The 25,938-nt window shown below is 41.2% G+C and overlaps 1 protein-coding gene across 9 annotated transcripts in view; it reads left to right on the top strand.

Annotated features, from left to right (window-relative positions):
- Window positions 1-25,938, top strand: part of LOC117611843 (uncharacterized) — a 96,994-nt gene that overhangs the window by 7,239 nt on the left and 63,817 nt on the right. For 3 of the 9 annotated variants that reach the window (XM_076690527.1, XM_076690528.1, XM_076690529.1), the window contains one exon: window positions 19,940-20,125. Coding sequence is in view for 4 of the 9 variants with exons in the window: in XM_076690531.1 (XP_076546646.1) it covers window positions 2,434-2,618; window positions 19,940-20,125 (371 nt within the window). In the remaining 5 variants the exon portion in view is untranslated. Of the gene's footprint in view, window positions 1-953; window positions 2,619-2,889; window positions 4,613-15,657; window positions 15,893-19,939; window positions 20,126-25,938 lie in introns of those variants that run through there. The other 6 variants (XM_034340221.2, XM_076690525.1, XM_076690531.1 and 3 more) reach the window with 5 other exon arrangements.

Here is a 25,938-nt window from a genome sequence, read left to right on the forward strand (position 1 = left end):
AACTAATTTTAACGCCTTTTAACGCGTAATATTAGCGCGGAGAGTGGAGTGTTGCTTCGTTATCAGGATCACTCGCGGCAGTAGCATAGACTTTGATTTTAACCCTATTAGAATCGAATATTTTTCAAAGTCTGTCGCGAAGGAAAACGAATGGACAATGAGAATTCTCGTTGAATTACGGACCGGTTGCTACGCCACTGGTGAACATATGCGATCGCATCGTATAAGAACGTTCATCAGCCGTGCACACTCGTTTGCGAGTGCGTTTTCTCGACGCGGCCACTTCTGGCACTCGCATCAGGCGAGCAGAGCCGGATCAACAACCGGACGTTCCTCAGGAGTTGAGTTTCTTTCTTCTTTCATCCACTCGTCTGACCATACAGTGGAGAAACATTACTTCTACTTGCGTTTCAATTTTTTCCAACTAACTCAGAAGTTTCGTACGAAAAAAACAGAGCTCGAGAAAAAGAACTCTCCTACAATTAGAGCCAATGCCAAGTGAATGTAAGCTGCTTAATTATCCCGCAAGGAGTTCGATGCCAATTTGCAGCGGTTTCCTCGAAACGCTGGAGCATCGATTCCGTTCGTCTTCGAAGGAGATAATTTCGCGCACTGACCGGTCTTTTTGCACTTTTACCGCAGCTAGTTACGTTTGTTTCCGAGAACGCTGCGCTAGCAACTTCTTTACGCAAAAATCAGAATTCCAGACCTGACCAAAAGAAGTATAAATCCTTCTAACAAGAAAACAAAGACGTTTTTTAAAAACTTCCAAATTATTCTTCGCTAAAACAGGAAAATAGATTTTTCAACGCAAACAGTTAATTTCGAGTAGAAATTATCTACACGTTGGTCGTCGGACGGACAAACATCCCCAGCTGATGTGCTCCCGAACACGTGTGTCTCCTCTTCTCTTCTCGCTTCTCTTCTTCCATTTCTTCGTTGTCTGCTTCTTTCTGCCAGTCAGTTGCGTTTCAAACAGCCGACGTGAAAGAACTCGAGGATTCCCGATGACCCGCGAATGTTGAGCGAATTCCAGCGTGCCAAACGGTTAATCGAAAATTCGTCCTGGAATTTCTGCTTGGACCTTTCAATGGATAATTCTACGTGCGAGTGGTCGGCTGGAAAATTCGCGGCACGATGGCTCTTGATCGTTGGGAATAATTTTGGAAGCTCGTTAATTTTATAAAAGTGCAAAGTGTGGTGTCGTGCGGTTCGTATTCTTTTGGTGGAATTACGTTCAGATGCAAATTAATGGCAGTGCTAGTCAAAGGGTTAAGGTTTCCGGGAAAGGCATCGCTAAGAATCTTGGTGAACCGTTAGAACCACGTACGAGATGTAGAATCAGCCTTGATGTCGCATCGTGAATATTAAAAATCGTCGAACAATTATTAAACGAGGCAGTCGATCAAGAGAGGCAGAAGGAGGCGAGATAGAGAAGGAATAAAAAAAGCTTGTACCTTCGAACGACGTTTCCTATCTACGTGCCTGAAATGTTCAATGAGGATCGCGACGCAATCGGTCCGCTACCAACATTGTTTCATGTCCTCTGCACTCTCCTGCAACTCACCGCTATCGCACTCCATCGAACTCTCGTGCCTCTGTGAATTTCGATCGTGGTCGAAATCGCGAACGAATCCCAGGAACGTTTGCTTTGGTACCCGATTTCATCCATCGAATAACGATACCTCGTTTCGGACAAAATTACACCCGATTCCTTCATTTTTCTTTCGGAAAGCACAAACCGACACTCGACGAGAACGTAAGAATGATTTACAATTCTCCAAAGTATCCGTTTTGTTCGCTAAATTGTTACTGTTGTTACGTGACAAGCGGATCTATACGTTGTTCAAGACCACTTCTACGTGTTTCTCTTAACCCGAGAGGCGACCATCTATTACAAACTTTGCTGAAGCGTGTCCATTTCAAAACCAACGTTACGAATGCTCGTAGACGTTTCCTGGCTGTAAATTAACCACTGTTTTCGCACACTGCGTAATGCATCACCTGTAAAATATATTTTGGACTAAAATACACGTTCGTTCAATTGAAATTAATAAATTCAAGTGTGGGGAATCGAAAAAACTGACCAACAGGTTTCGAGCACGCTCGACCCAAAATGAAAAAGAACCGTTTCTTGGAAGCCGATCGCGAGTCTCATGGAATCCGGAAACCATCGGTGTCCATATTGCGATTCATAGCTGCTTGTTTATCTAAATTTATCACATTTTACCTAATGGACTTCGAGAAAGGTTTTTAAAGTTGGATAAGTTGCCGGTAGCGAAGTGCCGCTTATGCGAAAGGTGTTCGCCGGTTTGCAAGCTCGTCGAAACGTATTTAATCGCGACTGGTCACGGTTGAACGTCCTCGAAAAGGAACGTTCCAGTTTTTCCGATTCCAAAAGCAGACAGCAGAAGCTGGATCTCTGGAAACGCGATGTCCAAATGCTGCAGCTGCATCGGTGGTTATACCACCGACACTTATCAGCCGCTGAGCTCGCACATCTCTCGTGGCAGTGTCAAGCTCCCAAAGGATAGCAGGGATGCTTTCAGAAGCCCCAGGAATCAGCAGAGAAAGCTTAGCGTCCGTTACGACGTCGTCAGATCAGTTGGATCCGCAAGGTTAGATGAATCATTGAACAGGAATGACAATCGCAAAAAATGGGGAATTTTAGATTCTTGAAAGGTCAAACTTAAGTATTCCGAGGATTTCTTATATTCTGAAACGTGAACAGTGGACAGTGTCGAAGATTCGACGATTTTATAAATTTTTCACTGTATTTATCTAACACTTTGATTGTTTTTTCTGTTTCAGGTAAGTGTCTGCCAACTTCCTACTTTCTTGAGGTACTGCGATAAGGTAATAGCTTATCACATAAATTAGTCTTTTTAATAATTGCTATGCCACCCCCATCATTCATCGAAGACGAAAGATGGTACGGCGGTTTTCTATGCGCCGCCCGTCTGGCAGGGAGTGTGCGCGAAAGGGTTGCAGTCACGTGACCGATCTGTAAAGTAGTGGGGGTTTAGTCTCGTGATTTTTCCGCGCTCGTGCGGAAGTGGACCGTGGACTGTCAGTTCCGCAGGAACTCTCGCGTCGTTCGGATGTTCGCGATCTTTTCTCGCTTTATCCATTCTTTTTCCATCTTGCTTCCGGCGTGCGTGACCAGCTGCGATCTCGTGTCTGCTAGTTATTCCGCGTAGTTCGTTTCCGTTTCTATCTCCATCCTCGTCTTTATATCTTTTCGTTGTCTGGGTGTCTCGCATAACCGGCGATTGCGAGATCATTCGAAGGGCGAAGAAATTAACGAAAATAGGAAAGAATCCAATATTTAATAAACGTAAGTTGGGGATTGTTGATTGCATTTCAAAGAGAAATAAAATAATCCAGTTATTTTCCAAGGGAAATCTAGAAAATCCGTACTATTCTCAAAGAAATTCATTCGCGATTCTCAATCTCTCTTAAATATCTTCATCTCATAAAATTCTCTTCGGTTTCCTCTCGATCGAGTTTCTGGGTGTCCTACGAAGAGCTCTATTAAAATCCCTCGAGTTCGATAGGATCCAGGAACGTTAGAAATTCGCGAACCGTCGGGTTTTCCATCGGGAATCAAGCTTTTTTCTCTCCAGCGGAAAATGATGCTTTCAACCCAACGACTCGGAGTCTCCTCTCGTATTTCTTATTCCTCTTTTTTTCTTCGAGTTCTTCTCACTGTATAAGCAGGCTTCGAGTGTAGTAGCTGACTTGGTGGTTGCAAATAACGCGTCGAGGGTACGGCACTCGCAGCCGAGATAAATGAAATTGCTGTCGCGTGTGGCCTCCTGCTCGGCGAAAGCACTCTGATTAATACCGGGTCATTGTGCAACTATCTCTGGCTGGAGTTCGGCTCGGTGTCTGGACGACAAAGCGATTTTCATTATGGTTAGCCCGATTATCCGTGAGCCAAACCTCTATTCTCCAAATTTCGCTAGGATCTTTACCTTTTCCGCGACCTCTCGTTATCTTTGCACCCGTCCCGGGATCGTTTGTTCCTTTGCTTTTCGCTGGAGGAATCAGTTTCGGTTCTAGCTTCGTTAGATGAAAAGCAGATTCACGATTCACGGGATCTGATGACATTTCGAGCTTAGAAATTCTATTGTATTTTCTATCAAAGACATCGTTTCGAACCAGTAAACAAAGATACAAATTTTGTTAGTTCGTACGAAAAAGTTGTTGAATTTCAGCATGCAAATAACCGTTGTATCGACAAACGGTGAAATAATTTCGCGTTCGTTTATGCGAGACAGCCTTATAAATATTCAACATTGCCCCATTTTCGTCGAACTTCCCTTCTCTCGTTTTTTCTTTTTTCCATCCATTTCCGTTCATTTTCCATCGTTCAGAATCCCGTTAGGGAAATTCTCGAAGACCTTCGATAGCTTTAACGAGGCAAATGTTATTTCCAGCAACGCGATTCGCGTGTTCCAGAATCGTGGAATTCGAGTGAAAGTGAAACGAAAAAATAGAGTGCGTCGCGATTGGTCGTTCTGTTCAATTCGATTAATTATCCTGGAATTTGATCGATCGATCGATCGATCGATCGACGTTCGTTTCGTACGCTGGATACCACACTGAGGTAAGGATCCTCCTTTTTTCAACCTTTTCCAGTTTATAGACAGAGGTATTCGTCTTCTCTCTTCGCCGCTGGTGGAACCAGAAGAGGGTAAAAAGAGAGATAACACGAGGGGACACGGTCGAGAGGAAAAATTGTTCCGTTTTGTAGGGTGGGATTTATGGTCCGGTTTGAAATATGCCTGGGGAGATGCTTCTTCCCGGAACAACCCCCTCATAGAATTTAGACCGAGATAGTTTTCTTGAAGGAGCAACGTTAACGTTAACTTGTTAATTGGATAATTTTTCGACCGATGAAAATTGGAATTTTCTTTAAATTGTCGCTGCGAGAGTTAAATAAGTAAGTAGATCGTGTAGCCGATGGTCAGACACGCCGCGTCTTCTCGTGCTCCTAGGAAACTAGATACGTGACCACTTTACAAATTTTATTCTACAAATTTCAGTTTTTATTTGCCGTAATATCAGGAAGCACTCCGGAATTTTAAACGAAAAATTAGCCAGTCCGCTTATATTCGTGGATATAAAAGGTACAATTAAAAAGAGGAAAGTTAATGAAAATATCAGTCGGAAAGTTTGAAATGCATTTTAATATAGCGCTAAATTGCTTTTGAACGAGCATCACCACTGTATTACAAACGACGCCGCCTCTTCACTAGCTATTCCTGCATTATTAATAGGTGAAAATGCGATCACAGTATTGCACGTCCTCTTACGATGTAATTGTCGAAGTTTAGTCGATTTCCTGTACATAATTAAAAGATCGAGCGCGCCTAATGTAGTGATTACTTAGGCGTTCATCTGTCAACAATAGGTAAAATTTAATTAAATAACTTCACATGTCGAGAGAGATGAATGAAAATACTGTCGTCTGGATGAAAATCGGGATGGATCGGAATGGAAATAAGATGGTGCCGAATGCATCGTCGAAAGTTTCGAGCAAATTGAATGGAAGCCTTATTTGAATAACTGTTTAAAATAACGTATCTGTTGTATGCGGAGAGACGAGTCGATGTACAAGGAAATAACGATCGGAATATCAATGAACTGTTTGTTTCTTTTTCAGAAGAATCGAACGTTCCTCCCTTCTGATACGTTGAATCATTCATAGCCTTGAAGGAACCACGTTATTCCGACAATTTTCCCGCTATAATATCGAGTCTTATACTATACACGGTGTTTTTTTTTTAATTATTATAAATGATCAAAGATGGTATACCAGGATGAATCAGCCTGTACGCAAGAAAAGTAGCGGTCGATCAAAGAACCGTTGTGCCGGCGTACAAAGGTGAAATTCGAAAAAGGAAGAAAAGAAAAGGCGAGGAAAAATAATGGTTACCGTGACAGCATTGAATCGCAAACAGGAAATTAATACGTGCGAGCCAGCCCGTTAACATTTCTACGGCTGGCGTGACTTTTTAAACATTCTCTACCTCCGAGCAAACTACCAAGCGTGCTTAGTTGAAATTGGGGTTAAAAATAGTAAAAAAAAAATAGTAAAAAAAAAAAAAAATCGAAAAAAGGAAAAATTCGTAGGTTAGCAAGGAAGAAAGACGAATGCAGCGTGTATTCCTTTCATGAAAGGAAGCTCAGGGTCGCGGTGTCGTTTGAAAAGAGGCCGAACCGAGGAAACTAGAACGATTCTTCCTTCACCTTTTCCAGGGAAAACCGTGTCCCCTCCAGTTTTTTTTCCTTTGCGCAATGTCGTTCGTTTTACCCCTCTCCTACCATTTTCGTAGCCCGTTTCGACGAAATTTATTTCGTCGAAAATTCCTCGTTAACGAGCTTCCACGAGCTATGCGGCTGACAAACGAGACCGGTGAATAGAAACCTTGTTTTTCAACCTACATGTGTACCTGTAAGTCTTTAGAAAATGGCGATAGAACGAGGAAGGATAATAGTAGGGTAAATGTAACAAACGATGGTATCGATAGGGAAACGATTTTTCGACTAAAAGCCAAGTAGGAAAGTTTATATTTAAGTTATATCGTATTATATTACGGATAATCTCTGTTGAAAAGGATATACTTCGGTTTGGAAGTAAATTCAGGAACCGGAAGGGAGTCCGAGGGTTTGCTTGGTTGGCAAGCAATTCATTGTTATAACGGTGGCCACAACTCGTGTTAGGTTCTATGCACTCCCAAGGGATCGTAAATTATCATTAACCTTTGAACTTTCTTAAAATACGCCTCCTCCACGCGCCACGTTGCCCCATAAAATCGAAATCCTTTTCCGAAAAAGCACCAACGAGATACTTTCCGAGCCACCCTCTTAAATCGTAGCGATCGCTGTCGTTATTGAATTCTACGATTCGACGTGTTTCATTCGGATACGAGGCCGACCTTTGAGATTCTGCTCGACTTTCCAGCGTGGCGATGATTCAGGAATATTGTCCTCTTTCGTTTCAATCTTTTCCCTCCCTCGTACAAAGAAACGACTTTCGCAACTGGAAACCTTTTGTTCCTGTAAATCTGGCAAAAGGAACTGGATACTAAAACGTAGGAAATTAAAATGTCCGCGAATTTCTTGAATCTCATTACGAATAATCCTTGAAACTGCAAAATGACGGCGATTTAATTATCTAAGCGACGTTTCGAGCATCGAGACGGAGCACACGGGGAAATCGGATTAACCGGTATCTCGCTTAAGGTACGAAAACATCAAAGGAAACCGGAAGAGAGATTAATATCCGTACAACTAGCGTAAACTAGACGCGAATACACCGTGCATCCGCTCGATGATCACTGCTCTTTACGTTTGCCAGCGCAGTTGGTTCGCGATACCACATCGCGCCTCTGGGTCATTCGAGACCCACTCAAAGAAGAACATATTGATAGAGTTGCTAGAAAGTTTGCCATGGCTTCGCAATTTACTTATTTCGTTCCTAGGGATTTTCCTAACTTGCAGTGTCGAGGGTACGATGGATGGAGGAGTTTAACGAGACTAGGACAAATTTTCTTCGACTGGTTAATTTTTCCTTAAAAAAAAAAACACGAATAACGAAGTTGTTAACAAGCTCCATACTCCTTCTGCGATAATTTTATTAACATCGAACGAATGGTAATTAAAAAGCGAAAGGTGAAATTAATTACGATTACAATCTGGTATGTAGAATAGTTTGTCGCGTGGAGAATTTGTGTCGTTCTCGTTTGCGGATTCGACGAAACGATGCTCGGGGACCATTATTTCGTAGTTTACGAGCAGTTGGCAGGACTCTTAGGAACGTCGTTTCGCGTTTGGCAAAGAAATCGGAAATCCAGGAATCGTTCTTCCTTTCGCCATCGTCTTCACTCGGAGACCTGGAAACCTCGTTACTATTCTTTGCCGGTGTATATTTTCCTATCAGCGAAAGGAGAGCTTGGAGAAAGCCGCTTTTACACATAGCCTTTCGATCGATCGATTTCCATTATTCTTATGAATTATTTCCCGAAATCTATTAGGATCCTGCAGATGGTACAGTCGATTTATTTTCGAACATCTTATAACCCAGTTCAAAGCGATAAGTAGTCATTCTATGTTTTCCTTTACATTCGACGATGAATCATCTAATCGTACGTTGTACCTTCTCGAGTCGAATGAAGGTTTCGAAGCGACAGAATGTGGTTTCCATTCAGTTTGAAACGAGGCTGGATGGGGATTCAGTATGTCTCAGTTTGATTAACTTCCCTTCGTACGGTTGGACTTTTGATTACACGATTACGAATCAACTTGGCTGAAGTTGGATCAATGTTGCTCCATTATAACCAGACTACTTCGAAGTTTCCTCATACAACTTGTACTTCGCTTATTTTCTACACGATCTATTTCCAACTTCTTGTATTATTACCCTAGCTGTTTATCAGATAGCTGAGATTCACGAATGTTGACGGTAACTTTGTCCCTGTTGTACGATGTCCAAACGCTATTAGTCCAAGAACTTGCTTAATTCCGATTAATGCTGGTACCACAAGGAACCTTTGATCTTGGTCTCGACTGTTCGATCGATGCGACAGTTATCCCTTTGAGGATGTAATTCACTTATGATCGAGGTACTATACTAATTAGTTTATAAAACGGTAAACGAGTTTCTTCCCTGTTTCGACGCGAACCGGTGTGGATTTTTTTGATTTACGAACCACTCTATTTATGGTGTGTACCAGAGGGATTAAACGGGAGACGGACAAGCAAATAGAGAGCGGAAATGGAAAGGTGCGATCGAAATGAACGACTAGGACGATACTCGGACCGGTGAAACGAGATGCGGTTGTTGGCCCGTTATCAACTACGATATATCGGTTGCAAACGAACCCGATGCTTCCGGAATTCGCACGATAATGATAATTGATCGCATCCGCGCAGCCGGAGCCAATTTCTACGGTGGAACGAGTAAACGCGAACCAGGCCGACTCTATTCAACTTTCTTTTCCAACGAAAGTGTCCGTTTAATCCTCTTCGTGTAACTTTGATGTAACATATTACATTTTTATTACGATTTTAAAATAGAAATAGAATTCCAAATGTCATGATAATCAATTTACAGAATAATCCTTTATAACATTATCTCGATGGAAATTCTTGTCTTTCCTTTGCTAAATCATCGAATAACAGTAATTTTATTACGCTCAAAATAAGCTAGATTTAATTTCTCATAATTGATAATTTATCGCGAAAGCGGAGAGAGCTCGGAATATACGATACGTATAAATCCGTCACCGTGAACGTCGCTCGATGAAACGTGAAATTCCGTAGAATTCGCTGGAAAATTTGTACCCCATTAAAAAATTTATCGTTCTATGGACGGTTTACGAGGTGTTTATCGAGTTTACGAGTGAACCGGTCACGCTTGACACGAGTCTCGATAAACGAGCAGCTTATAAAAGCCAATGAGAATGCCTACGTTGTCAGTTGGTCGAGAAAAATCGAAGCATGAGTCGATATACCTTTTGGCTGAGTTTGATAGCTGCGGCTATCGTTTTTACCTCCTGTCTGGTCGATCATGGAATCGCTGCACCGGCTCCGAAACCTCGGGACACTGTTTACATCATCACTCATCGTCCGAAGAAGCATCGCGAGACGATCATAGAGATTCACAGGCATCCGAAACGGAAGCACAAAACCCACATTATTTACATCACGCCGTGAATGTAAAATTCGCAGTGGGTATTTGCGAGAAAGAGACTCACAAATTACAACCTCGGTTTAGAAATAAATATTTTGTAATGCGAGTAATTTCGGCGGGACCTTGTGGTGCAGCGATGATGCGGTTGAATGATAATCTTGACTCATGAATTAACATCTTGTAAAGCAATTGATTTTCTGCTGTGCTGTGCGTGGATGTTTGCGTGAAGCAATTTTCACTTGCAGGAAAGCAAGGCAGTTTGATTAATGAGTTACTATGTATTCTGGCGTGTAAACGTTTGAGGTTTGGAAACAGAAGTATTTCGATTCGAAAGCAATCAAGGTCCGTGTACCGAGACAAACTTGTTTAATATCTTGGTAGGAAAAAACCGTCGACTCATCGATACGCACTCTGATCGGTAACCGAAGGATAAATCCAACGTCATTTCCAACGATTATACCATGAAGCTGAATGAATAGCTGGACAAATTCGGTTGATGCAACGGCGATGAGAAAAGGAAAAGTTAAGTGCTATCGAGAGCATTGAAAAGTGCAACTGAGTATGAATGTGCGCCATACGGCTTGCATTAAAGGCAACGTCTTACCTTGACCGAGCGCTTCCGGTATTCCCTTTGCTCTACCTGCTTTCAACGTAAATCCCTCTTACACGATATATTCTCTGTTACTTTCAAATCTCTGCCACTCCGTGATGAGTACAAGCGAAACTTGGATCTTTTCTATTGCTTTTTCGCAACGAAACCTCGGTCATTAAGTCGAAGATTCATTAAACGAAAGAGAAACGCAGGGTTCGTTTCTGTGTACCTGCGAGGGCTGGGACAAGATATCGAGCAACTGTAAACGAGATTCACGTAACAGATGTGCTACGACGAATTTCCGGCCGGATATTTATTAATTTCCGGCAGTGACGCGGGAATCTAGCCTGGTGTTGGCCGGTAATTAAGCTCAGCGAGAGCATCATGGAAACCGTTCGATCGATCAACGCGCACCGTTTTGTCAATCATTGTCGACCAATAAAGCCTATTTTGTGCAGAATCAGAAGTTTACGGGCATTTTCGATGGTAGGCACGAAGTTGGCCAATTTTGTGGCAGAAGTCGAAAAAACCGCGTTTCGGCTGGAGGGTTCGCGACGTGAACATTCACAGGGATACCGCGGGAGAGTTTCTAGTTTGCTAGTTTCGAGCGTTTCGAAACGTCATTCACCACTGCTACCGGAAACTTTAATCGACGTTTCGACAACGGGATCGCTACAAACTTTCGAGATCGTTTGTCGAACAAATTGCTTTCAAACAAATATATCCTTTCCTTCTTTTTTTTTTTTTTTTAGTAATTTCATTTGAAAACGTCGGGTTAACTTTGAAGTATTCTCTAAAATTGGCCACATTCTCCCTTCTCCCAATCAAGCGTTGATTACGCAAGAAGCAAGTTTAAGGGGGATGGCTGTTCACGTGTCGGATGATTGTTTTTGCCTGGCCGAACCCCGGCACGCCCCCTAACAGATTATTTCACGATTCAATTAATAAAACGTCAAGAACAGCTTGCTACGAGCTTTTATTACAAAGAAGCACGAGGACAGCGTAGTAAAAATTGGTCGCATTTCTCCTGGCCAGAGGGTCATCGATCCGCTGGAAAATTGTTCTTTTCTATCCAATATCTGTGCGATGGGCCAGCAGGATAAAATGGAGGAGACAGGCTACGATTAAATCTGACAGAAAGCTCGCTACCGTGAGCTTAAAATTTAATTTACATCCATAGAGTAATCCTATAGAGTATAGATAGTAGAAAAAAAAATTGGTTAACTATACAACCGATGGAGGGTATCAATAAAAATGTTCGACTGTACTAACGGCAGTAACAGCGATATCCGGTGTCGGTGGTTGGGCGCAATTTTTCACTCGGTATTCCGGCTACGAATCACAGAAATAAATCTTGCCTTTTTTCCCTTGTTGCCGAGGAAGGAAAAGTTACGCGTACGGATCTCGTTCGAAGAAATTTCGAATGGCGGTCTTTGCTCGAAAACTTTTCGACGATCCTCCCGAGGAATGCGGGAAGGAAAGGATGCTTCCTCCTCCTTCTGCTTTCATCTCTTCCTTTTTGTTTTTCGCTTCGCAGAGACGTCGGCGCTATCTTCGGCTTTGCCGTTTCTCATGCTTTGTTCAAACTTGCCACGATAGAGAGGAGAATTTCACTTTCCACCAGAGTTACCTTCTTTCTGCTCGGATTATTATTATCGATTCGGTATCGTTTCGATAAATATGCAGAGTAATTCTCAAGAGAGTATAGTCTACACGTTAGAGTGGTGGTCTGGCAGACGCTAGTTGCAAGAGGGTTAATAAAGCCAAGGCAGGCCTTGTCTTAAGCCTCTTAGGTTCCCGTGGGATGGTGGCTTAACGATCCCATCGAGTCGAACTTCCTCCGGCCTGGGTAGTGTACATTTACCCCTTGTCGCGGGGAAAGTAAATACGTCGACTATGAAATCCTTCAAGCTGAGGTTTAGCCACCTTTTTTTACCTTCCCACCGCTCGGCTACCTAACCGTACTTATTTACTGTCACTCCACCTTTACTTCGATAAACGCAATCCCTATGGATTGATATGGTGATTTACGAGGATGGGGAATTGCGATGGAATTATTTATTCGATATATGTGTCAAATTGTCAGGCTGGCGAAAGAATATCTGGGAAAAGAGAGTTTCACCAACACGCTCTCCATTTACAATTAAGTAAATTAAAAAATGTTATTCTTCCATCAGAATGCAATTTTTGCATGTTTGTATAAGACATTTGCATATTTTCTTCAGAATTTTTCAGCTCTATTCCAGGGGATAGTTTCAACTGGCCATTGTAAGTTCGCCATATCGTTTGTTGGAAATGAGCGTGGTAAATTATGCAAACGTCCTCATAAAAGAAGCGATTTAGAGAATTCAAATGGGAAGATCAATGGTACCTCGCAGTTAGACTCTTTTGTTCTCTATTCTCAACTTCTAGATTTTAATAACCTTTTCTTTTTATTCAAACAATATCAAATAGCCTGATACTCGTAAAAAAAAAAAAGAAACAATAGAATTTGTCTGGTTACAATTATAAAGGAGAAGGGAAATATATTTTCTCGTAAATTTTAGTCGATTCAGACAGCTCCTTTTTTTTTATTTATTTCCTGTACCCCGGAGAAAAGTTGTAGGCGACAGAAGTTTCTGTAGAGAGTTCGGATTCCACTTATCTGGAAGGAGCGATTCACGTGACGAGCATATGCTCGAAAATGCTCTTTGGATTTCCATGAGAACCATTCGCAATTGTCCGGAAAGTTTTCGCGCCACGTGATGTCCAGAGGAGCGTGAGAACGCTCAAGGAGCATCGCGGGAACCGTAAGGACACTCGGTAAATAGGTACAACGAACTTTTCGAGGCATTGTCTCTGAAACGAGCAGACTTCTCGAAAGAAACCAGTTCGATGTCCTGCAGCTAAAGTTCTCCCGAACATGGACCAGATGCCTATACTAGCTCCCAGAAGTATTCACCCACTTGGTATGCCGGGAGAAATTGAATTATTCCCTTCGCTTTACACAGAAATTCACTGTTCAATGCTTTTCTTTTCATTTTTATTTTATTTCCGACAGACACGGACGAAAACTTGAAAAATTTTTTTATTCTAAACTTCAATAAATTCGCTGTTTATTTGTTGGCTGTTCGCGCAGAGGCTTAATTGCAAAATTTGTTCCACTTTACAAAGAAACGATTCGAAAGCACGTGAAAGAGGCTCGTTCCCTCTTTGACCGACAGCCTTTCTTCCAAATAAATTAACGAGCACGTGCATACATACCTGTTCCCTGAATATGTATTTCGATTCTTGGTCCCGTGACAATAGCCTCCGAAGAAAAGGGACCCTCTTACCTGAGGTGTTCACCTGTGTCCCCCGAATGCGCCTCGTCAGGTGCATTCAGGTCGAAGGACTGGCATTAAATACACCGATCTTGCGCTTAATATTCCTACTACCGAGTTTCCCTGCTCTATTTCAGTTTCTTCTCCAGTCGATACGCTTTATTCGAAATTTAGAAGAATAATTTATTTTTCTCTCGCATCGACGGACTCGAATCTCTAGCGAATCTTTTCGCACGCTAATCACTACCGTGGGATAGTAGAAAATAATAGGCGATAAGTAATGTTCCAGTGAATTAGTTCCAACGATATAGGGCACGTATATTATGCTTGAGAGGAAGAAAAACATGGGAGATTTCTTAATTACCTAGTTCCCTAGATCCATATAGACATTACGAATTCTTAATTGTCCAAAGTGTGTAATTAATTCCTCGGTTCGTTGATTTTTTAACTTTGCTTCCGACGAAGTAAAATAACATTTGAGATATTAGTGAAACGATCGTCGGTGAAATATAGGAGCGCATAGATCTTGATCCGGTAAAATTTTCCCCATAAATTGCCAATCACACCGGAAACTTTGCAACGCGACGCTTGTAACGGTTTCGTCGAATTTTACATCGGCACCTTTGGCGTCGTACGAAAAGTTCTTACCTTCGGTGGCAAAGGAATTCCCCTTGGTTCGAAGGAACCAACGTGACGCGAAAGTTCGATTCCCAAGCATAGGATCAGCTTTGTTCCTCCAAAGATCTCTCTTTTAACCAACGTTACGCTGAAATTAACGCCATGTAACTTTCATCACGTTTCCGTACCCTGTAACGAATGAGTTGCGACGTTCAAGAGGAATCGTTCAAAGCAGTTTGCTACGTATTTACTTTGCTCCAACTACTTGCGATGAAATCTTCAACTTCTGATGAAAATACTTGAACGTTATCAACGATAGACTTTGATAACACTTGTTATGCCATTTATTGAACTAGTTAATGCTTACAAAATTTTAATTTCATGCGCAGAAGTAGCATTAATGGAGTTTATCTTGAGAAAAAATCGGAATTTCTGTCGAACCTAGTTAAAACTTTTAACCCTATCGAATCCCGATATCTGAGAAATGATTTCAATAAAATTCAAATGTCAATTTTCATTCGATTACATAATTCTTTCAGCTTGAAGCCGTGGATAAATTAAAAACTCCAGCTGCCAGAATCTGAGTAAAAATAAATTTATGTCGTATGGAACAAGTAAGCTTACACCTGTAAAAACATTCAATTATTTTGAGGAAAAAGAAGTTGAAATTTGCGCCTGGTTTGTTGAACGTATTTTCGTTGGAGGAATTTAACAAAAATGATTAGAGAGAATTAAAATTCAGAGAACGAAATCTTTCTAGGGACAGAAAAGAAGGGTATTTTGAAAAAAAGTCGAGCCGCGTTACGGCTTGTGAGCACTCGGCTTCGACGTGCGCCGTATTTCTGGTGTTTCACGGTTCCATGAAACCAGGAAAATCATGAATTACGTTTAAATTTAATATTACTCTTAACAACTTTCTAAGGCGCACAGAATGCAAGAAGTTCTCAAGTTGCATAATAATTTTACGACGAACCTCAGGAATTTTACTCCTTTCTACCAACTTTTAGGAAACTTCAAATTGCGGTATACGAACACTTTCTATGTTACCATAAAAGAAACTAAGAAAAAGAAATTACGATAACAATTTATTATCATTTATATTGCTAAAAATTATTAAACATGTTCGTCCCCAGGTCTTTGCAAAAGAATAGGACTTCCACCTTGCCCCTTTAGGAACATCTTCCATTCATTCTCTTCGCTACTTCCTGTCTGAAAGAACGCTTCAAGCATACGCGTAAGGGGTGGTCGAGAGTAGAAGGGGTTAACGTGACCCTGGACAAGCGTTGTCACAGTGGTATCCGATCGTGATCGGTTGTCATAGGAGACGAGTCGAGAATGACAACAAAAGAACGTCAGCTGGTCGAAGCGTTGTCCGAACACTGCAATTAGATACCGATGGTGGGGGAAATCTGGGAGTAGTGGTGGGGGTATACCGCCGTGAAGCGTGGCTCCTTTTCAGTCAGTCCGGAAACGCGGTCGGGGCAACCAGCGCTCTCGTTAGTTTCGTACATTTCGTACACGTGACGATGTTCTTTGTGTGCATAGCGTGTTCAATAACGCGTGAGGTGATTGTGCGAGCTGCTAGTGTGTAAAAAGAGTGTGACAAAGGTGCGCAGTGGTTATGAGGGAAGCTGTGTCGAGCGGAATGGTCAGCTTTAAAAGCAACAACGTAGACAGGTACGCTCGAATGTATTTCTCTGGATTCCCACCGTGTCTGGCGTTCGTAGCGCGTCATTCCCCGGGTAAATATTTATTACGCTGTCGTTGAACTCTGCGTGCTCGAATTAACGAAAATATTTCGAGGCTTTAGCGAATTTATTCAGGAAGCAATTCTATAATTTCGTATGCATTACTCGGAGTGAATTGACGCGTCTCGTTTATTAGACGCCGGGTTGATTCTCTTTGAAGTGAATTTAAGCGGGTAACTTTGACAGGTGTGCCAACCGCTAGGCGAATCGTTGACGCGTTAATTGTAAAATATCGCATGGAAAATATTTGTATTTCCCAAGGATAATAAATATATCTAGTTTAAGACAGCGACGCTTTGATAAAGCCAAGTCTTTTTATGATAACGTAACAGATAATATGTTTCTCTTCATAAAATAAAAACAGCTTTTGAACTCATTCAATGTTGCGTTTGTCATCGATATTTTTTCATTTATCAATTGATAAGTATTTCTAATCAAAGTGTCTTATTCAACGGATAAAAGACAAAGCGTAGTAAACGATTCTTGTATTTTTCTAATACAATTTAACGCTCACGGCAGAATCGTATCAGTGCCGGAACCATTTTCCTTTTCGTAGTCGAAGAACCTTCGCGTGACGCTTAACGTTATTATTTCTTCATATACAAAAGAACGATTCAATCTCCGCTCAGTTGTGTACCGAAGCTACAAAAACCAATGGAAACTTTAAATAGAAAAGAAGGTATATTTCCAGGATTTCCGTTAACTGTGTAAGAATATTAAACGTGTGCAGAACGGTATCAAGTTCTCTTTGGAATATTTGAAATTGTTAGTAGCTAGCGTTAGAAAAAAAATTAGAGTTCCTGGCATTGTCGAGTTTCCAAGATAAAATTGCCGATGGCGCTGTCGCTTCCGGTGCAATAGACCACATTCCGTCCATGCTTTTAGGTGTATTCTGATAGGATCTACGGGATTATGGCGGACGCGACGAGATTGTGATCCTCGATAGATTAACTAATTTCTTGCCGCAATCTCTATATTGAGAAAATGACTAATGATCTTCTGTTTAAAAAATCTACTTTACCCTGAAAAGTAATGTTACAAATGGTAACGTTATGTTGTTTTGCGAGACACGAATTCAATTTTCTAAAGTAGCCATTCGATTGGTCGTGGGGAATATTCTGCGCGGAGTTACGTGGATATTGGATACTGGTAACGAAAAGAGAAATGTTAAGACCACCGCAAAGTTTGTGGCATTGGACGAACGCCATTAAGGTCAAGTATAGAACGCTTCTTGTCTCTAAACTTGGCTGCAGCTTTGAACGAATTTTTAGCGACTGCCACATGCTCTCCCATGGGGGACCAGCCCAAAAAGTGAAATTCGCCGTCTGAAGGGCAATTACTTTCGAAATTAAAATAGACCCTTGTAAAGTCGAGTTAATTTTCCCGTAGAAAATTTGAATTTTAAGCGAAATTTTAACGATAAGTCTTCTATATTTTCTGAAGAATTTTTTGATTTTTATTTTTATTGATTTATTCGGTCGATTTCGAGTAATTCGGAAAATTCAAACCCTCGATTCGGGTCGAACAATCGAAGCGAGTTCACAGCTCGACTTGTAAATTACGAGTACATTCGAGATAATTGTAAGGAGTATTCAAGTTTTCTTGCCGCGGGAAGCGATAGTACTCGTAACCAGTTTGTATCAGTTAATTAACAAAGTGTATCCATTTTCTTGGACGTGGCCGTTGTTGACAAATTACTGTACTACGAACGCTTTAAGTACACGGAGGGAAATTATTACAAGGAAGAAGTAAACGTTCCAGCAAGAAAAGTAACCAGCCAGAGAAATTAACAAGAAGTTAAAAGCTTCAGATTGCCACGTCATCAATTTAACCCTCTTGTATCCTACTCCTTTTTGCGACATTTCTTCAAGAATATGATGGATTACCGTTTTACCGTATATGTATATGAATAATGCCAGTTAAAAGGGCAGAAAAAGTGTGACAAACGATTTCCTGGCAGAAATGAGAATTTTTAATTTGATCAGTTCTAACGCCATTAGTTGAACATTTTTTTTCTATTCTTGACCTTTATTTTTCCTTCTTCTTCTTTGCACGCGTGTCATGTGCAATGTTCTTTAAAAAATTCAAAGAGAAATAGGAAACTCTACTTGGTTACGTTATCGATTCTGGTGGATACGATAGACGGGAGGGACTATTCCAGTTGAAACGGTTGTACGACTTCAGAAAAATCAGTGTATTTAGAAGAATATTTACTGTTTGAAAAATTCAGAAAAAAGCGAAGAATTATCCATCAAGTTTTGACAAACTATTTTCAAATTTAAAATATTCCTGTCCTGGGGAATGAATTAATCATTTCGTCAGAGCTCTCCGGAAATATTAGTATAGTTTTCGAAACTTTTGATAATTTATAGTATCGAAACTTCAAGTCAGCCTGCAAGCTGCACCGTAATGATATTTTCTTGGCAAAGTTGGGTTACAAAGTTTCATTTTTTCCTCCCAGTCACCTTCTTTCCTCGTTAGACGAGATCGTGCGACCGGAAGCTTGTCTTCTACACGATCTCGCCCTGCAAGTTTACCCTTATTTACTTAATTAATGTTCCGCTCCTTTCGATCAAACTTATTCACTGTTCAATCGAACGTGTGTCTCCTTTGAAAAATCACGTTTATATTAAAAACATTGATGAACCTCTACGTAGTCATCTTCATCAACCCTTAAACTTTAAATTGACATACCTTTTCTGCTATCTGCCCATTTCTTGGCAGCTTCGACAAACCTCTGGCTCCATTTTAAGAACCGTACATCGACCCTTTGTGTACCTTCCCCTTTTTTATCTACGCCCGACAAGATATCAGCTTGTTTAACGTGTTCGGTACTTGATAAGAATGCAACCGTTGTGAACGGAGGCTTTGCTCGACCCTTTCAACATTTCCGCTCTCACATCGTGTTTTACGAATACGCCAGATAAGATCTCGATTCGGTGGAATTGTACCGCTACACAGATTACCTCCTATCTAATACACTTTCTTTTTTTAAATTATTATTATTTAAATTAGAGCTAGTCCGAACGTTTGTGTGTTCAGGTGCTCGAAGAGAAATTCAAATTCAAATGTCAGCTTTGAATAATCGAAGGGTTCGCAGTTTTACGGGATGACGTACATAAGAATAGCTATTACTTGCTGAAAATTAAGGAGACGGTTTTTCATCGCTTTGCGTGTTATCTGTGAGGTAATTCGTGGGAATTTGTACATTCAGTAGGCTGCACAAGGGTGGCTCGTTCTACCGTGACCGGATGTGACGGGGCTTTCTTTTGTGCGTAATTGTTTAGCAGGTGTGAAGCCTAATAGGCTCGAGTGTTAGCAAACAGACTAACCATTATACAAAAGTCCTTTCTTTTACAATAGTTGAACTGGTTTTTAAAGTTTACCACTTTAATCATTATTATTTTGCTCTTTTATATGAGAAGCACAAGAGAGATTAAAGTGTCGCATAGACCTTATCGTGCGACATTAATCTTTGAAAATGGAAAATCGTGCTCGAACAAACTGATAGGGAGCTGTAAATTTAGTTGAATTTAAGTAGGGCATTATCAGTTCGGTGAGTGTTATTTCCGATAAGATTTGTGGACAAAATTTCTTCAGAAACCACCAAATATTGATAGATGACTTTATCAATATTTAAACTCCGTATCAGTAGGCCGTCATTTTCTTCAACTTCAAAGTGAAATAATTATTCGTTTCTGGTATAGAAGGGTTCTTGCTGTTCATACCTTCCTAGGGTAATGTAGTTTCCTTTATTTTATACATTTTCTGCAGCGTTCTACCTTATCTACAGGTAGTAAAATCACTGAAAGTAACCACGGAATTCCCAAATTTCTACATTAACAGTAGCTGATAAACTATGAACTAGAGACTTTAGAAATTTATAGTTAATATTTGTTAAAAAGGAAAATGAATGAAAAGATTGTTAGATTCCCTAGAACTTGGAATAATCAGGTGTTAACTTTTTCTGTTGCAGTGATCCCTCAACGCCCCATCGCCATCTGGCCGGCAGTCTGCGAGGTTCAGTGAACTATTCTCACAACCATCGGCACAACCACCTCCACAGACATGATCCACCGCTGCCACCCGCATACTGTACACCACCTCCGCCATCGTCCTCGAGTTACCCCACAGTGCAGCGTGGCTGCGCCCTGCATTCAAGGTAAGTCAACTTACCCTTTCCTATACACAGCATGAAGTAGGAGTCGTTGGAGCGTGTACAATATTTTTATCATCGAATACTTTTGTAAACCAAAGGATTCTTTATCTCATTTTATTGCAAATTGATCGGTCGACCTCAGAATGGGGATTAATTACCCGATTAATTATATAGGGAGGTGTTAATTAAGATAGAATGTATCAGTTACCAGTTTCATACTTCACCTTCCTCGGGTTCTTGAAATTAATCTGCTCTCCAATATTTATAATCTTAATCATTTAATCCTTAATTATGTCAAATTAACGACACTTAGTCGTATCTTCAGGTCTTTCATCAGAATTCTAATTTTATTACTGTCACGAATGAATTCTCAAGTACATATCAGGTTCCGCCGAAAATAGGAACTAGGCTTCTAGTTACTAGTAGCATCAGGACCTTTTCGTTCGTAACTAGCCACGTTATTCACTACGCCACCACTAATTCGATATTATTTCCATTCCCTTAGGTCTGTTTATTTTGTAGCGTTAAACTTTGTAGCGTTTGCTATAGCTGCGATCTGAAATTGCATATTCATTAATACATAGATTCGAATTGCTACGTGGGTCGTGTTCAAACACTTTACGAATGTTACCCCTGATCCACCCTTCATGCTCGAAACGTCACCACCACGTTCGATTGATTCAGCTTCCCTTTTTTTATCTCTGTTTCCACACTGTGTTCATGTATATGGGGGTTGTATTGGGATAGGGTAGGTTTCGGGGGTGGGAAACGTTCTCGCCACTCGATACGAGGACGGACCGGTGCGTTGGGTCATTGTTACCTAAAAGTCCTAAAATGAACGAGCAACGGGTTGAATTCAGGTTAACCTGATACGAAGGGAAAAATAAGGAAACGTAAACACGAATGCCTACTTTTTATCTGTAGTAATTTTGGTACAATTATTTTTGTCTTTCGAGTCGTCAATAATCGACCGAGTAAAAGGGGGTTGAAAACGAGTTAGAGTGGGCAGAAACAACAAACGGCTTTCGGTTTCGAGCGGAATGGAAACAGCGTCGCGCTTAAAGGTCTTGAAAGAAGTCTAGTGGCTACGAAGAGGCTGTTTCCGTGCTCGTTGCTTGCTTCCAAAGAGCTGCTGCTGCTTTATAGTAACGATCTCTCGAGCTATTACGCTCGCGAAAACATTTGATGAATTCAGCGTATAGAGTAATTGTATTACGTCAGTATAAAAAATAAAATAATGGAATATTCGTACTCTTAATATGTTATTATTACAATATACCATGGGCGCATGGCCGGTTTCATTGCGCCGCACAGTAGTTCTTTCGAAATCAAGTAGTACAAGTCAGCCATAAGTCGGACGCTCCGACGTCGGTGCCGTAATTAGTTTTTTACGAGCTACAAAGTTTATCAATCACCCCTGACACGACAAAAAAAGAGAAAAAAAAAAAATCAGAATCGTTTGAGAACCGAATGTATCACGCATTGCGAAGGGTAAAATGGATTTCAAAAACTGACGGTCGAATCCGCGACGAAAATCACGCGTCCCAGGTACACGTTCCCTGAAACATTTTAATTTCCAGTCGGTGATAAAAATCGCATGGGTACGGTTCAGCCGAGCAAATGGAACGGTGGACGTATTTTGCATTCCGTTTTCGATCTCGGCCCGTGTGTATCGCTTCGGTTCGCTTCGCGAGCCAGTGAATGTGCTCGCGTAAAAATCGTATCCATCGGGTCACGTTTCGCCGGCTTCACCGAGGGATTACCGAACACCCCGATACCTGTACAAATTACAACTTGCCAACCCCTTCCTGCTACATCCAGTATACAGTGATACACAATTTATTTCTCTGTACGTGTGAGCAGACGACGGATGAACGCGACTCGGTGTTAGTTGTAAAAGACGTTCCGACTCGAATATTTAGGAGCACCTTGCGAATCCTCTTCCTTTTTAGCCATCGATAAAGAAAGTAAAACGTTTCCGCTATCGACCACCCCGTTCCTTCATCCCTCGTTTCCTCCTCGTCGTTGGGAGTCATTTAAATAATCAACCGGACGGGAAAGACCCTTCTAGTTCTCCAATCTATTTTATTTATTTTCCTTTTTCCCCACTTCGTCTCCTTCTCGCTTGTATCTCTTCCATTTCCATCCTTGTCTATGGTTCAGCGATTCTTTTATTGCTTCCTGCCTCGTCTTTTTTCCTTTTTTACGTCTTTCTCGATAGCGGAGAATTTATGAGGAGGTAGGTTAAATTCATTGCCGAGTTCGTTAACAGTTTGCTCGATTACCGGCCTCTGGATCGTTTGATTCATCGTGACAGGGCGGGAGAGGGAGGGGGGGGGAAAAAGGTGAAGGATCATTGGGCGACAGGGTAGGAGAAAAATAATTACACGATAAATGGGACAGTGTATAATTTGCGCTATCGAGTAACATAGGCTTCTCGGGAATTAGCGTGGCTATCGCGAGCAGAGCGGAGCTGGGTCGGTCAATTTTCCAGGTCGGCCAGAGTTGGCGAGGGATATTTTTTAGCGGTCAGACCCGGTAACGTCGCAAATCCTCGTTTTAAATCACGTTATCAAAGACTCGAAGACGGGTATACGACGGCGTGGGTCACGTCATAGGAATTAACGGTAAAGCATCGATGTAAGTCAGCCGACTGCCAGCACGCCACCAGGGATTCTAATAAGCTATTCGCCACTGGTCCCCGTGGCTCGTGAAACTAAACTAGCTACAAACTTACCCCGAACTATGATGGGTCACGCCATAACCCCCCGAATCGTAACGTGATATTTCTGCAAATTGACTCTGATTGTGTCTGCTTCAATTCGAGCCATTACAACCCTTTGATTGCACTTCGGTTCAGAAGAGCAATCAAATGATTTCACATTGTTTTTGCTGAATCGGAAAATATACAATTTACATTCACTGTTAATATTCATACTGATTTTATTTAGTTCGTGACGTTGAATCTAGCTCCGAAATAATTTGATTCAACGAGTTTGAAGCTCGCCACTGCTCACCGTCGTTAAAAGCCTTCGTTGCTTTTCTAATTAACTCCTCCCGTTTGGGGAATAAAAGGTGTTATCGTCTTCCAGGAAATCCGGCGCAGTGTTTTCTTTTTCCGACTTTTTTTCGAAGCATCGGGGATCAGGCTGAAAAGCAAATCCTTATCATGGTAGACTGTTAAGCGTACACACAGCTAAGTTTATAGAACGTAATTAGACTTTTTCATAGTTCACCGTCACGCATCTATTTACCAGCGAAACTCCAGGGAAATTGCACGTATTTTCTTCGATTGACTTGCTCGATTAACGCTTTTCGCTTTAGGAGAAAATATTTCTTCGAAAGCAATCTATTTTAATTATCCTTTTGGGTGTAATACAATTTTACGAGTTCGAATCGTGTTTCGGTTCTTTCTTCAAGTCCAAACAATTTCGAGTGTATTAAATTAGAAAATAAAATTGTTCAAAGGCGTTTTCCGTTGTGTAGAATGAAAAAGGGGGGTGAAATTTTTCCGCAAGATGTTGCTGACAGGATTGCACGTTGACTTATGCGAAAAATCGCATAAACGAGGCACGGTGTGTTGAACTCTGCACTGTGCCAGTAAGCTTTATACTTCCGGGATAAGTAGAGCTTTTTACGATGAAATAAAACAGAAGCTGGGCGCAACCATCCGATATTTCCTAGGAACATGATAAAGGGAGTAAGATAGGGAAAAAGAGAGGAGATACTTTCTGCTGGCAACGCGTTCCGTCAAACACTTTTTACGATGTTTGTTTTTATACAAGTTCCTTCTGTTTCTGACCGACATACTTGAACTACTTGTAGACACGACGCGAGCAGGAATCAGAGTCGGTACTTAAGTTAATTTACTTAAATTCTTCTTGAAACTAAATCCTACAGAGGAAATGATGAAATTACTTTTTCTCGCTGGACAAAGCCCACTGAGAATACTAAGAAAAAGGAAGGACACGTGAATGAAAAAAGTGACGAAGAAGCGTGGAGGGTTTAGGTGACAAGAAACGTCGATTCGGTGTCTTCGGTAAGGGAAGAACGATAAACTTGGGTCACGTACGGGAGAATCGTGTTTCAGAGGGTAGGTCAGGCCAACGTCGTGAATAGAACGATCAATTTTCATGAAATTGAAGAATAGTAGCTGCAACTGGATTAAGCTTTTAAAAGACTGAAAGCTCCAGTTACTGTTTGTCAAGCGTTATTTTCGTACCCAAAGAAGCACTGTCATTACGTGTACAGGGACAAAGATTAATATAATTCAAAGCGAATTTTTTTTATGCTTGCAAAATTTATATTAAACGTTATTGTCGCTCGTATCGGCTTTCATCGCGTTTCTTTTTTCTTAAATAATTGCCTAGAGAATGTTTGAAATAGTCTGGCAGAGGGATGAGCTGTGGAAGCTCGTTAGAATTTTTCCGTCGACCCGTTGAATTGCTGGCTAGTCTTTTTGTCTCGGTTTTCCAATTCCAGCCACGCGGTTCGAAACAAGAGCTCGTAATCATAATTACAGTCATTCCGGGATACAAGTACGCCTAATGAATAAACTCGTTGCAAATGCGTCGACGAGTCGCTTTGATCGTTTCAAACTTCGTTGGCTGGCTAAATGGTTTCATTTTCCCTATTTTCCTTTTCTTTTTTACCTTCTCCGCTTTAAAATAACGACCGATGAATCAAATTGGGTGCGATTGTTTAGTAAACCAGTGGAAGAATGTTTCTTCTATCGATTTCGTTCGACGGATTTCTTTTCTTTTATCGTAAATCAAATTAAACTCGCCACGATTCACCGGTAATTGCGTTAACAACGTTGAAACGTTTTTTTCTGTTCTTCAAATTTGACGGATTAATTCTGTAGCAATTATCGAATAATTACGGTGAAATATATGGAGCTTCGTTGGGGGTATTGATCGGTGGAGAACGGCAATAAAAATCGTGATTACAATCCATTTTTAAATCCAACGCGCGTGAACACTCTTAATAATTAGATCTTCTAAAAAGAAATGACTTCGCAAATATACGAAGACTTTTGATAACGCCGTAGCATTTTGAAAAGAGCTTACGGTAGAAGTTTCGAAAAGTTTCCCATTTCGATCCAGCTGTTATTCCCCCTTTTTATTTAACAGACCCGTGCGTAAACGCGCATGTTGTTTTGCATAATGCAATAGAGGAGCTATGTCACGTCCACGAGTTGCATACAGTTGCACCTGCGAGTTTGCAGCCATAGAGGAGCACGTGCTCTCATACGAATCCATAGGTTGCGCGTTCGACGAGCAGAGAGGTCGCTGCATAATACCTTTCTTCCTTTTCTTTCGCTGCTTTTCCCTTTGGAATCCTTTTTCGGCCCGAAATTTTCCAAAAGCTTCGGCGAATAAAATGCCTTAGGCGATCGCTGGTCCGCCAATCGACCGATGGATTCGTGCTGAATATTCGCCCGGTTCTTTTCATCCTGTTCTACTTTTCCTTGCACCGCGCTATTCAAAGTAGAATTTTTCTAACAGCGCATCGAGATAACAATTTCGATAATAGTTAATCGCCTGTTCTGATACGAGTAATGGCCTTTTCTTTGCTACCCTTGTCTCGATCGTTTCGCTGCTTTATCGATAGGCAAACTCATCGAAGTCAGCCAGAGTAAAGCGATTCGACGTAAAAGAAACTCGGCTAATCCTTCGCAAGGCTCGTTTAGCTAGATACATTATAGGTACAGGAGAGATCGTGTGTATTCAGCGTCGAACATAGATCTTCCTAATGGGCTGTCGCCGCGATACATCGCTTCGTTCGCTTCCTTTAAGCTCGAATCTCGTGCATTC

The sequence above is a fragment of the Osmia lignaria genome, chromosome 10 (genome assembly GCF_051020975.1).
Source record: "Osmia lignaria lignaria isolate PbOS001 chromosome 10, iyOsmLign1, whole genome shotgun sequence".
Lineage (NCBI taxonomy): Eukaryota > Metazoa > Arthropoda > Insecta > Hymenoptera > Megachilidae > Osmia > Osmia lignaria.